General features: G+C 41.6%; 1 protein-coding gene across 2 annotated transcripts in view; it reads right to left on the bottom strand.

Annotated features, from left to right (window-relative positions):
* pan3 (poly(A) specific ribonuclease subunit PAN3) overlaps window positions 1-14220 on the bottom strand; it is a 206829-nt gene that overhangs the window by 95816 nt on the left and 96793 nt on the right. For both annotated transcript variants that reach the window (XM_028799486.2, XM_028799485.2), the window contains exon 6: window positions 4615-4859. In XM_028799486.2, coding sequence (XP_028655319.2) covers window positions 4615-4859 — 245 coding nt within the window. The remainder of the gene's footprint in view (window positions 1-4614; window positions 4860-14220) is intronic.

A 14220-nucleotide genomic window follows, 5' to 3' on the forward strand; every position in this document is an offset into this window, starting at 1 on the left:
TTTTCTTGAGTAGATCAGGGAGGTTTTCTGTCCTACTGTTAAGAAATATCTAGAGGACAAAGGCTTACCACTCAAGGCTCTCCTCATCATGGACAATGCTCCTGCTCACCCAAGAGACTTGGAAGAAGAGTTGGCTGAAGAATTCCCATGGCTTACAGTAGAGTTCCTCCCACCTAATACAACTCCTCTACTGCAGTCTATGTACCAGCAGGTTATAGCTAACTTTAAGAAGCTATACACCAAGGAACTGTTCCAGAAGTGCTTCCAGGTGGTCTCAGATACAGATTTAACTCTTACAGAGTTCTTGAAGGAACATTACAACATCCTTTCCTGTGTGGGGTTAATAGAGAAAGCCTGGGCCAATGTCTCTCTAAGGACACCGAGATCTGCCTGGAAGAAAGTGTGGTCTAAAATTATAGAGGAGAGAGACTTTGAAGGCTTTGTAGAGAAGCCTGAGCCTGCAACTGACCCTGTGGTTGATGACATTGTTACTATAGCAGAGTCCATAGGCTTGTAGGTAGACAGTGGTGATGTTGAGGAACTGGTGGAGGAACACTCAGAGGAATTGTCTACAGAGGAACTTCAGCAACTTATGGCTGAGCAACAGAGCATGGCAGCTGAGGAGCTTTCTGAAGAGGAGGGGGAAGGATCAACAATCAGTGCAGCAAATTTCCTCTTCTGAAATAAAGGACATCCTGAGAAAATGGACAGAGCTACAAACATTTGTAGAGAAGACCCACCCAGACAGAGAAAAAGCTAATCGTTGTATTAACTTGCTTAAAGACAATGTCATGTCATACTACAGAACTGTGTTGTAGACAAGACAGAAACAGACAACCTTAGACCAGTTTTTATTTCCGACAAGGCTGAGACCTAGTGAGCCAGAAGCAGGTCCTAGTGGGCTACAGCCTCTCCCAAGGAGAGAAAGGACACCAGACAGCCCGAGTCCTGATGTTCTTATGGAAGGGGGCTCTCTTTCCAAACAATAACCACCTTCCATTTCATTCTCCTCCTCCTCCCTTCCTGCAAGCCAAAGATGTCAACTTAAATGGTGAGTACAGTATGAAATTGTTGTTTCTGGTAGGCTAGGTACTTTTTATAACTTTTTGGTTAGTACATTAGAAAAATTATTGGTGTTTTTGGTAAATTACGCACATTATACAACCCTTTTATATTATGAAAAGGTTAAGTAAGTGTTCCTGTGGAGGTTTGGAACACATTATGGGTATTTCCATTATTTCTTATGGGAAAAATAGTCTTGACTTACAACCAACCCTCGTGAACAAATTCAGTTTATAAGTTAAGGGTCCACTGTATACGTATAGTATATATATATATATATATGTATAGTATATATGTATAGCTGTGTCACTGTTCTGCAGTGTATGTGTTCTATTATTTTTCCTGAACTTTTTTTGATAAATGTTTCCCAGTTTCTAAACAATTTCATTTCCCCGAAGAAAACACTCAATCTCGCTCATTTCACCAAGAGGGCAGCTTGCAATTGTTGCTAGTGGGACGTCAATGAATTAAAAAAAAGGCAAAACACAGTCACAGGACCAAAAATGTTAAGAAACACCAGTGTGATGAAGATGGCGCCAACCAAATGCATTAAGTTACCCACCTGGAGCAGACACCTTCTCTGTTAGCCATATTCAATTTCTGCCTGCACAAACTTTGATCTTTGCCCTAGGTCCAGACGATTTTTTCCTTGTGAATTTGTGCACATTTGCCTATGGACTGATGATGAAATTTACTGTACGTCATGTGCACTGTAGCATACCCTCACATGAAAACATCAAGCAGCTTCAGGAGTTTGCCAGCTCGAGAAATGAGCCGTTTTAAGTCAGATCAAGTTGCCATTAACACTACGTTGCGTGTGTATGCAGAGAAATGTAAAATGTATCTTACATACTATGACAAACATTTGACTAACTGACATTAAACAAGATCCATATGTATCTATTCTGACTTACCTACAAAATTCAATTTTAACGATAGAGATAGAAACGTATTTTGTTAATACTCTGGGTACTGCCTGTATTCGAAATTGAATTATTTCAAATAATATACAGCAGAACTACCAATTCAACAATAGCCTTAAAGTCGTCTTTAAGGTCGCTTTCACACTCGCAAAGCATAATAATAAAACCAAGATAATTTCAGTAGCACAAAAGCTACAAAATGATCTAAATTACCCATTATTCCTATTCCATTGTTGATAACAATCATACATGATGAGTGCACACCTGAGTATGGCAGATTCATATACCGTATATACTTGTTGATAAGTTCTCCCTTGGAAAAGTTGGTACATGATTTTACAGTATAATTTCTGGTATTTTATAATGTCGGCTGTATAAGTCGAATGTGGGAAAACTCGCACTATTTGTCTAAGAGATTATATGCTAAAGCACACCTGAGAGAGTACGCTATTGGTCCAAGAGATTATATGCTAAAGCACACCTGAGAGAGTAACCACGGAGCACACTGCCTTTTTTTCCCTATGTATTGTGCATACTTGTCCACACAGTAATACCCAAACTATTCCGAAGCAACGTTTGTACTGATCTGTGTTTTTTGTATCTTACACCCTCAGACACTTATCGTAAGAGCATCCCTTATCTACGATGGAGCATTCGAACAGAAGAAAATATGAAGCTGGTTTTAAATTAAACATCATTGAAGTAATGAAAGAAATTGGTAACTGTGGTGCTGCAATAAAATTCGATGCGTCTCAGAAACTGATGCGAGATTGGAGGAGACAAAAAGATGTTAAAAAAAATGTGTTGCATTTTTGAATGGGTATAAGTTGGGTCTGATTTTATGATCAATTTTTCGGGTTTCAGGAACAGTCTCTGATCCACTAAGCTAAGTGTGAAAGTGTCCTAGGTGCTGAAAGGCACACCTTCACTTTTACCACGTGTTTCCTTTTCAGGTGCTCAAGCATGTCAGTTGCACTCCCGTGCCATGACAATTCTGCATTCCATATGTTACCATTTTTTTGGAAGGCTTTAACACAATGTGTTCTTACACATGATCACAATTTTAGACTTTCATTTCCCTCCATCTCCACAATGTTGAAATGCACTGCTGCCAAGCATGATGATAAAACATAATGTGTGTGACGTCATTGATCCAACTATTCGACAATGAAAATCATTGGTAACAAATTTATAGATTTTTGTTGATTAGTTGTAGCCGTACTTGAGTCTGTACATGAGGAGGAGGTTGGGAGCATGCACTGATGCAGCAAGTTGCCTCACCCACCCCACAACAAACAACACCTCAGTCAGAAAACAACAAAACATTCTGGAGCAACATGTACTGTCTAGTGACACAAAGCTCTGTCTTAATCGCAGGTCATGAATCCTCCAATGTAAACCAAAATCACCAACCTATTCAGGGTTGAATTCAACATCACACTGAAAAGTCAAAAACTGAAATCACAGGCTGATCTAACTTGTGTGAATTTCATAACAACAACTAATAATATGACTCAATAGTGTGTATGACCCCCACATACCTGTATGCAGTCCTGACAATGACTGGGCATGTTCCTGAAGAGATGGCGGATGGTGTCCTGGGGGATCTCCTCACAGACCTGGAGCAGGGCATCAAAGAGGTCCTGGACAGTCTGTGGCACTACATGGCTGTGTTGGATGCAGTGATACATAATGTCCTAGAGGTTCTCAACTGGATTCAGATCTAGGGAATGTGCGGGCCAGTCACTGTCTACACACTCTAGCCACATGAGGCCGGGCATTGTCCTGCATCAGGAGGAACCCAGGGCCCACTGCGCCAGTATAAGGTCTGACAATGGCTCTGAGAAATTCATCCTGGTACCTAACAGCAGCAAGGGTACTGCTGCCTAGGATGGGGAGGTTTTTGCAACCCTCCAAGCATATGCCACTCCCAACTATCACTGACCCACCACCAAACCAGTCCTGCTGCATGCTGTTGCAGGCTTCATAACATTCACCATGGCATGTCCAGACTCTCGGTTCTGTGCTCAGTGTGAACCTGCTCTCATCTGTGAAGAAAATGGGGTGCCAATGGCAGAGCTGCCAACTGTGGCATTCTGTGGCAAATGCCAATCAAGCTGCTCAGTGATGGGCTGTGATGTCCCACTAGAGGACATCAGGCCCTCATGCCATCCTCATGGAGTCTGTTTCTGACAGTGAGGTCAGAAACATACACACTATTAGCCAGCTAGAGGTCATTTGTAAGGCTCTGGCAGTGCTCCTCCTGTTCCTTCTCACAAAAAAATATCAGTTCTGTTGCTGGATTGATGCCCTTCTACGGCCCTGTCCAGCTCTCCTTGTGTAAAAGCCCGTTTCCTGGTATCTCCTCCATTGCTTAAAACTGTGCACAGTATGGATGTGCCAGCCTGGAGAAGCTGGACTACCTGTGGAACCTGAATTGGCTACAGGTACCACCACATGCTACCAGCAGTGACAAGGACATTAGCAAAACACAAAACTAGATTTTAACAAAAAATAAACTTAAATAAATACATGTTATTCCACTGTTATAATGACTATAACCTTACAAAATTCTGTTTTATTATCTCTGCTTAAATATCCAATAGACTTAAAATACAACCAAACTTACCATTCCTGTTAATGGAGCTGGAGTTGAATCAGTGTAGAAATATGTGGTTCCTCCCACTGTTTCCTTCTGAATAATCTGCGATGCTGAAGACTGCCCGGCTGAATCAGAGCCTGGAGCAGAGGCATTAGTAGGCACCATATAATTTGCTGGGTTGGGAGTATGGCTCCGTCTACGTGGGGCAGGTGATGTATGGGGAGTAATTTTGGGCGAATGCAATGGAGAAGACCCAGCTGATAAAGACATTCCTAAGAGATGAGCAAAATACTGTAGTAAAACAAACAATCTAAAAAAATCTATGTTAGGACTTTTCTTGTACAATAAAATGTTGACAAACCAAAACAAACTGAATTTGGCATTAATATCTAATACATCAAAACAAATATTAAAGGTAAAATTTGAGACATAAGTACTGTTCCAGTGTAAATGTTAACTTATTTTTTAATTAAGGCTATAATAAATCAATTTAAATTTAAGAAGAAAAACAATGCACCCACCTAAAAATTTAATTATCATATCAAGTATATTAAGATGGCAAATTAGATTTTATCTTATATTTTAAAAATAGTTTTGTCTTGCAAATTGAATATGATCACATTAAAAGGATGTTGTGAACAACTTGAAACGGGAACTTTGTGACTTAAGAAACCAGAAATCAATATGCTCATTTGTGCAGAACATTCAATAAGAAGAGAAAAAAAAAACTTTCCACATTAAGGGGTCACTGGCTTTCAAACAAAAACCTTTAAGAGCAAAATTATTTTTTCTGATAGAGTATATCAGCTCCTGCTCCTCCTGGGGCCATGTAACCTTTGCTTAGCTAAGTGGGGCTAACAAGGAATATTATGTCTACTGGCCCCTAAAAAAAAAAAAAAAAGATGTCAAAAAGACTGGAGATGTGATTTGTACTCAGACACTGTAGACCAAAGTAAGACAAATTTTTAGCTTTCCCACAAAAGTTATAACTAAGTTTCCTTTATTAACTTGGACTATAGTAGACAGCATCACAATAGGAAATAGATAAAACAATGAAGCTTTAATGCCACTTTCATTAAGACAAAGAAAACATTTATTGTCATTCTATTTTAGCTCAAGATTACAAAAAAATACTTAAAACTATAATTATTAAAAATACTTTACTGGATATGATTAAAGACGGTTACATCAGCCGCTCTGACTACGACTCTCCGAGGAACAGATTCGGATGTGCATAATGCTTCGATTCTTCTGAAAGCAGGACATGGGTCACTAGACCACAGATGGTGTGTCACTTGCTCACAGATTCCTCTAATAAATGCCTCCTTATCTGCCCTCAGAGCCCTCGCACCCACCCTTCTCAGTTCCCGGTACAGAGTGGAGTTGCCATCAAGCACTGCACTGCGACTCCAGTGAATGATATCCAGAGTGCCCTGCAAGATGAAACACCTCCTGGGAACACTGGTAACACCAACACAACCCTCAGCAACCTTCAGGGTGTTGTCATGGAAGGTGTCCCATATCGCATTAGGATCAGCAGTCACACACAAGTCTGTAAGTTCCTCACAAAAAAACTGTGTGCAAACTCGTCATAAGCAGCCTGATTTGGAGTCTATCCAGGTCCAGCCTCATTTTCCTAGTAGGTGGTCTGTGGTCAGAATTCACAAACTGGGCACTTCTGTAGACCCTGCAGTTTTACAAGACCCTTGTCCAGTTTTGTAAGGCCCTGCAGTTTTGTAAGGGTAGGGAAGGATGCAGGGATCTATGGTATCCGGGGTAAACTTTTCCAGGCTGGTGGTAAAGTTGTGCTCCTGGCATTGCAAGCAACCTTTGCTTCCATTTGGGAGATTGGTGTCATCCCAACTGACTCAAAAGCGGGACTTGTCATGCCTATCTGGAAAAGGAAGGGTGATCACCTGGATTGCGGCAACTACAGGGGGATAACATTGCTCTCAGTGCCAAGTAAGGTCCTTGCTAGGGTTGTCCTAAATTGGATCCGTGATCACTTGCTCACCTACCAGCGACTGGAGCAGTCTGGTTTTACACCTAAGAAGTCTACCATGGACTGCATCCTGGCACTTAGGGTTCTTATGGAGCGCAAATGTGAATATCGGCAGAGTTTCTTTGTAGCCTTTGACAATTTTCATAAAGTGTTCCACTCAGTTAATCAAGCTGTCCTGTGGGATATCCTGAGATTTTTTTTGGGATCCCCTCAAGGTTGATGGATATGATGGCCGGCCTGTACACTGGTACTGTGAGTGCTGTACAGAGTGGAGGTAGAACCTTTGCATTATTCCCCCGTTGATTCAGGGGTTTGTCAGGGGTGTGTTCTTGCTCCTATTCTGTTCAATGCTTGCATGGACTGGGTATTGGGCAAGGACGTGTGGTCCAGTGGCAGTAGGGCATCTGTTGGTAAAGAAAGATTCGCTGATCTTGACTTTGCTGACGATGCTGTGATCTTTGCAGACTCAATGGAGGCTCTGATCAGGGCACCTGAGAGATTGAGTGTGGAGTCTGAGTGTCTGAGCTTGCGAGTGTCCTGGATAAAAACCATGATAAAGGACTTTAATGACTTTTTAGGCACAGCCATCAGCAGTGTCTGTCTGAAGAGAGAGTGTCAACCTTGTTGAGAGATTTACTTACCTCTGCAGTGACATTTATATCTCTGGTGACTCTTCCTATGAAGTCAGTAGAATGGACTGGGAGAGCGGGGTTGGGTCATGAGTTTGCTGGAAAGGGGTGTGTGGTGCTCCCGATATCTATGCAAAAGGACGATGGTCCAAGTCTTTAGAGTCCTGGTTCTTCCTATCTTGCTATATGGTTGTGAGACATGGACGCCATCCAGTGACCTGAGACGAAGATTGGATTCCTTTGATACTGTGTCTCTTCTCAGAATTCTTGGGTACCAGAGTTCCGAAGGAGGCACGTTACCTGCATTGTGAAGGAGCATCAGTTACGGCACTATGGCCATGTGGTGCAATTCCCCAAGAGTGATCTGGCTCACAGGATCCTCATTGTTGAGGACCCAAGTGAATGGACCAGGTCAAGGGGACGCCCACATAACACCTGGCTGTGGCAGATAGAGGGTCATTTCCAGGGGTGGGACTGGACCATGTGTCTGCCTGGGGTGTTGCCAACCATGATCCCAAGGTGTTTTGTTGTGTGGTGGAAGCGGCAAAGCACTGTACCAGTGCATGCTCCCCAACCTGACCTGTCTTGATATGACTGAAATTTAATTTCAGTCTCAAATACCTATTACAATTTACTTTCTGTAAGTTATTCTATGCTGCTTTTAATTCTGAAAAATATATTATGTGGACAGCACCTTATTTGTGCCAGGGGAAATTTAGCTTTTAACAGAAGCTGAATAAATAAACATTTCTACTGAATAATTAGTTGGTTGAAAGTACTTAATACCAGTGTATCAGAGAGAGGTTGTGCAGCATTGTCCATAATGGCTGTCAGTTTTTTTTTTCATTTCTCAAGGAATTTAAAATGTGGACTTATTGTTCTGTTCAGCCATATGGCTAGAGCCTAATATTGTATTTGTGGAGAAAAAAGATGACACTTCACATCCTTTAACAACTATAGATAACTAAAATAGGATTACAATTAACACTAGAATTTATGTTGACGCTGATAGTTAGGGTCAGATCAGGAGAGGGAGAGCGTAAACGTGACTGAGTACAAGTACCATAAATTTACACCCAATCTGATGCAGTTTGTTTTCAAATAATATTACGTTAGTTCGATGAGGTTTTCTGATTAGTACTATTCAGGTCATAAAATGATTTCTTCAAAATGTCACATATATCTGTCTCAAAGTTATGTTCTCTGATGAAAGTAAATTTTGCATTTCCTTTGGAAATCAAGGTCCCAGACTCTGGAGGAAGAGAGGAGAGGCACAGAATCCACGTTGCATGAGGTCCAGTGTAAAGTTTCCACAGTCAGTGATGGTTTGGGGTGCCATGTCATCTGCTGGTGTTGGTCCATTGTGTTTTCTGAGGTCCAAGGTCAACACAGCTGTCTACCAGGAAGTTTTAGAGCACTTCATGCTTCCTGCTGCTGACGAACTTTATGGAGATGCAGATTTCATTTTCCAACAGGACCTGGCACCTGCACACAGTGCCAAAGCTACCAGTACCTGGTTTAAGGACCATGGTATCCCTGTTCTAGATTGGCCAGCAAACTCGCCTTGACTTTAACCCCATAGAAAATCTATGGGGTATTGTGAAGAGGAAGATGCAATATGCCAGACCCAACAATTCAGAAGAGCTGAAGGCTACTATCAGAGCAACATGGGCTCTCATAACACCTGAGCAGTGCCACAGACTGATTGACTCCATGCCATGCCGCATTGCTGCAGTAATCCAGGCCAAAGGAGCCCCAACTAAATATTGAGTGCTGTACATGCTCATACCTTTGAGTTGGCCATCATTTCTAAAAATCCTTTTTTTGCATTGCTCTTAATTGATATTCTAATTTTCCGAGATACTGAATTTGGGACTTTCATTAGTTGTCAGTTATAATCATCAACATTAAAAGAAATAAACATTTGAAATACATCAGTTTGTGTGTAATGAATGAATCTAATATACAAGTTTCACTTTTTGAATGGAATTTCTGAAATAAATCAACTTTGTCATGATATTCTAATTTTATGACCAGCGCCTGTATGTTGATATATTCCCCACACCTTGTCCTTCCATCTTAGCCAGAAGCATCCTTGTACCTCCTTTTCTGCTAGCTCCCTGTATGATTTCCACAGCCTTAGTCTGGTAACTTGCAAGGACTTCAGCAGACATTTGGGGGATGTTCAGATAAAGTCTCTGCAACCGACTTCAATAGAATAGAACAGATGATTGCCTTCACCCTATGTATCTGTATATGTGTGTATCAGCTCCTTGTATCTATATTTCTTCTTTCAAAAGCCACTTGCATTCTCTCCTCCCATAGGGCCACAATCTCTACCATTACCACCATCTCAACAAGGATGGACCACTAGACAATGTCTGAGTGTAACAAGTTATGATGATCTCAGGTTGGAACTTCAGCTGAGACCTTAAGGTCCACTCTCATGAATCAATGACCTCTGTTTCTTGGGAGATATTCTGTACTCTACTTCAATGTCCAGTAAAACAGATAAGATACTGTGGCATGCAAAAGTTTTCAAAGTATTCAAACCACTTGAAAGTCATCATTTTCTGCACGACAAAAGATTTCTACGCATACAGTGGGGCAAAAAAGTATTTAGTCAGCCACCAATTGTGCAAATTCTCCCACTTAAAAAGATGAGAGAGGCCTGTAATTTTCATCATAGGTATACTTCAACTATGAGAGACAAAATGAGAAAAAAAAAAAAAAAATCAGAAAATCACATTGTGTCTGATTTTTAAAGAATTTATTTGCAAATTATGGTGGAAAATAAGTATTTGGTCACCTACAAACAAGCAAGATTTCTGGCTCTCACAGACCTGTAACTTCTTCTGTAAAAGGCTCCTCTGTCCTCCACTCGTTACCTGTATTAATGGCACCTGTTTGAACTCGTTATCAATATAAAAGACACCTGTCCACAACCTCAAACAGTCACACTCCAAACTCCACTATGGCCAAGACCAAAGAGCTGTCAAAGGACACCAGAAACAAAATTGTAGACCTGCACCAGGCTGGGAAGACTGAATCTGCAATAGGTAAGCAGCTTAGTGTGAAGATATCAACTGTGGGAGCAATTATTAGAAAATGGAAGACATACAAGACCACTGATAATCTCCCTCGATCTGGGGCTCCACGCAAGATCTCACCCCGTGGGGTCAAAATGATCACAAGAACGGTGAGCAAAAATCCCAGAACCACACGGGGGGACCTAGTGAATGACATGCAGAGAGCTGGGACCAAAGTAACAAAGGCTACCATCAGTAACACACTACGCCGCCAAGGACTCAAATCCTGCAGTGCCAGACGTGTCCCCCTGCTTAAGCCAGTACATGTGCAGGCCCGTCTAAAGTTTGCTAGAGAGCATTTGGATGATCCAGAAGACGATTGGGAGAATGTCATATGGTCAGATGAAACCAAAATAGAACTTTTTGGTAAAAACTCTACTCGTTGTGTGTGGAGGAGAAAGAATGCTGAGTTGCATCCAAAGAACACCATACCTACTGTAAAGCATGGGGGTGGAAACATCATGCTTTGGGGCTGTTTTTCTGCAAAGGGACCAGGACGACTGATCCGTGTAAAGGAAAGAATGAACGGGGCCATGTATTGTCAGATTTTGAGTGAAAACCTCCTTCCATCAGCAAGGGCATTGAAGATGAAACGTGGCTGGGTTTTTCAGCATGACAATGATCCCAAACACACCGCCCGGGTAACGAAGGAGTGGCTTCGTAAGAAGCATTTCAAGGTCCTGGAGTGGCCTAGCCAGTCTCCAGATCTCAACCCCATAAAAAATCTTTGGAGGGAGTTGAAAGTCCGTGTTGCCCAGCGACAGCCCCAAAACATCACTGCTCTAGAGGAGATCTGCATGGAGGAATGGGTCAAAATACCAGCAACAGTGTGTGAAAACCTTGTGAAGACTTACAGAAAACGTTTGACCTCTGTCATTGCCAACAAAGGGTATATAACAAAGTATTGAGATGAACTTTTATTATTGACCAAATACAGCGCATCACTTTTTCCACATTTCGTTATGTTACAGCCTTATTCCAAAATGGATTAAATTCATTTTTTTCCTCAGAATTCTACACACAACACCCCATAATGACAACATGAAAAAACTTTACTTGAGGTTTTTGCAAATTTATTAAAAATAAAAAAATTGAGAAAGCACATGTACATTAGTATTCACAGACTTTGCCATGAAGCTCAAAATTGAGCTCAGGTGCATCCTGTTTCCCCTGATCATCCTTGAGATGTTTCTGCAGCTTAATTGGAGTCCACCTGTGGTAAATTCAGTTGACTGGACAGGATTTGGAAAGGCACACACCTGTCTATATAAGGTTCCACAGTTGACAGTTCATGTCAGAGCACAAACCAAGCATGAAGTCAAAGGAATTGTCTGTAGACCTCCGAGACAGGATTGTCCCGAGGCACATATCTGGGGAAGGTTACAGAAAAATTTCTGCTGCTTTGAAGGTCCCAATGAGCACAGTGGCCTCCATCATCCGTAAGTGGAAGAAGTTCAAAACCACTCCAGAAGGACAACCGTCTCTGCAGCAATCCTCCAATCAGGCCTGTATGGTAGAGTGGCCAGACGAAAGCCACTCCTTAGTAAAAGGCACGTGGCAGCCCGCCTGGAGTTTGCCAAAAGGCACCTGAAGGACTCTCAGACCATGAGAAAGAAAATTCTCTGGTCTAATGAGACAAAGATTGAACTCTTTGGTGTGAATGCCAGGCGTCACGTTTGGAGGAAACCTGGCACCATTCCTACAGTGAAGCATGGTGGTGGCAGCATCATGCTGTGGGAATGTTTTTCAGCGGCAGGAACTGGGAGACTAGTCAGGATAAAGGGAAAGATGACTGCAGCAATGTACAGAGACATCCTGGATGAAAACCTGCTCCAGAGCGCTCTTAACCTCAGACTGGGGCGACAGTTCATCTTTCAAGAGGACAACGACCATAAGCACACAGCCAAACTATCAAAGGAGTGGCTTCAGAACAACTCTGTGAATATCCTTGAGTGGCCCAGCCAGAGCCCAGACTTGAATCCGATTGAACATCACTGGAGAGATCTTAAAATGACTGTGCACTGACGCTTCCCATCCAACCTGATGGAGCTTGAGAGGTGCTGCAAAGAGGAATGGGCGAAACTGGCCAAGGATAGGTGTGCCAAGCTTGTGGCATCATATTCAACAAGAGTTGAGGCTGTAATTGCTGCCAAAGGTGCATCGACAAAGTATTGAGCAAAGGCTGTGAATACTTATGTACATGTGATTTCTCAGTTTTTTAATTTTTAATAAATTTGCAAAAACCTCAAGTAAACTTTTTTCACGTTGTCATTATGGGGTGTTGTGTGTAGAATTCGGAGGAAAAAATGAATTTAATCCATTTTGGAAATAGGCTGCAACATAACAAAATATGGAAAAAGTGATGCGCTGTGAATACTTTCTGGATGCCCAATGCACTGTATCATATATTGTATTGCTTAATTTCTGGATGCACTGTACTTTTTTCCACCATAATTTGCAAATAAATTCTTCAAAAATCAGACAATGTGATTTTCTGGATTTTTTTTTCTCATTTTGTCTCTCATAGTTGAGGTATACCTATGATGAAAATTACAGGCCTCTCTCATCTTTTTAACTCTTTTAGGGCTAATTTTTTTTTTGTTTCTTTTCTCCCAGGGCTGAATATTTTTCCAAAAACTAACATCTTTTAAAAAAAAACACAAAGCAATTGTTTAACATATCAAATCAACAAAAAATATTTACTTTTGACAAATGTTACTGTCTTGCATGTTGTATGAGCCTGCATACTCTATGATTTCACATACATTTTACACAGCAAAGTCTGATCTCGCTCAAAGCAGCCAATTTCAGTCATTGCCACATTGCACTCCTTACAATATGTGTTGCTTTGGTGCCTATTTTTCAATTGTCTGTTGCTGCATTTTCTCACATATATTGTTAGTGTGTACTGTAGAGAGACAAGTCACCCATTTGCCATCGTGCCATGCCACTGCCACCAAGTTTTCTGCCTGCATGAAAACCGTATTGTCACCTCTTTTCATCTTCTGAAACTTTATGAACTTTATGTATGGCATTATAGCCTGGCTCACCCCATGGGATTTGCTTCTGTTTATTACAGAAGTGAATAAAACTTTGCAGCAGCACGTACCTAAGCCACCAGGGGACAAAACACGTTTGGACCAATGCTCCCTGAAGTTATATCACCAGTTCTGTCCCATCTCTATTTGTAATGCCACAGCGCGCTTCATCTCGTCTTTCGTTGTGGGTTTCCACTTTGAAAAACGAGAATGCGATGCAAGAGTCCGACTCCGCGATAATGCGCAAAACATCGTCTGCCGAGTGTTTTCTTTTCTGCACTTGCTTCGCTGCCTTTTCACATGTCGGTGCCATCTTGCCATTGTTTACATTTCGCAACTCACGCACACGCAAGGTTTAGTTGCCGAGTCAACGAGTCTAGCATTCTTCCAAGCATAGAGGGAATGCCTGTGACGTGACAGTGAGATTTGTCGCCATTAACAGCTGATTGTCGCCCCCTATCCCTGGATGTCGACTTTTGTCGACATTCGCCTTCAACCCCTCCTGTCGACAAAAGTCGACATCCGCCCTAAAAGAGTTAAATGGGAGAACTTGCACAATTGGTGGCTGACTAAATACTTTTTTGCCCCACTGTATGTGTAGAAATCTTTTGTCATGCAGAAAATGATGACTTTCAAGTGGTTTGAATACTTTGAAAACTTTTGCATGCCACAGTATCTTATTCTGTACTCTACTTCAATGTCCAGTAAAACAGATATCTCCCAAGAAACAGAGGTCATTGATTCATGAGAGTGGACCTTAAGGTCTCAGCTGAAGTTCCAACCTGAGATTTTTTGCCCCAATGTATTTATCCATTCACTATTAATGTGAACTGTTATGCCATAACAATACATTTACCAAGTCAAAATAAACCATT

Source organism: Erpetoichthys calabaricus, chromosome 4 (assembly GCF_900747795.2).
Source record: "Erpetoichthys calabaricus chromosome 4, fErpCal1.3, whole genome shotgun sequence".
NCBI classification, from domain to species: Eukaryota; Metazoa; Chordata; class Cladistia; order Polypteriformes; family Polypteridae; genus Erpetoichthys; species Erpetoichthys calabaricus.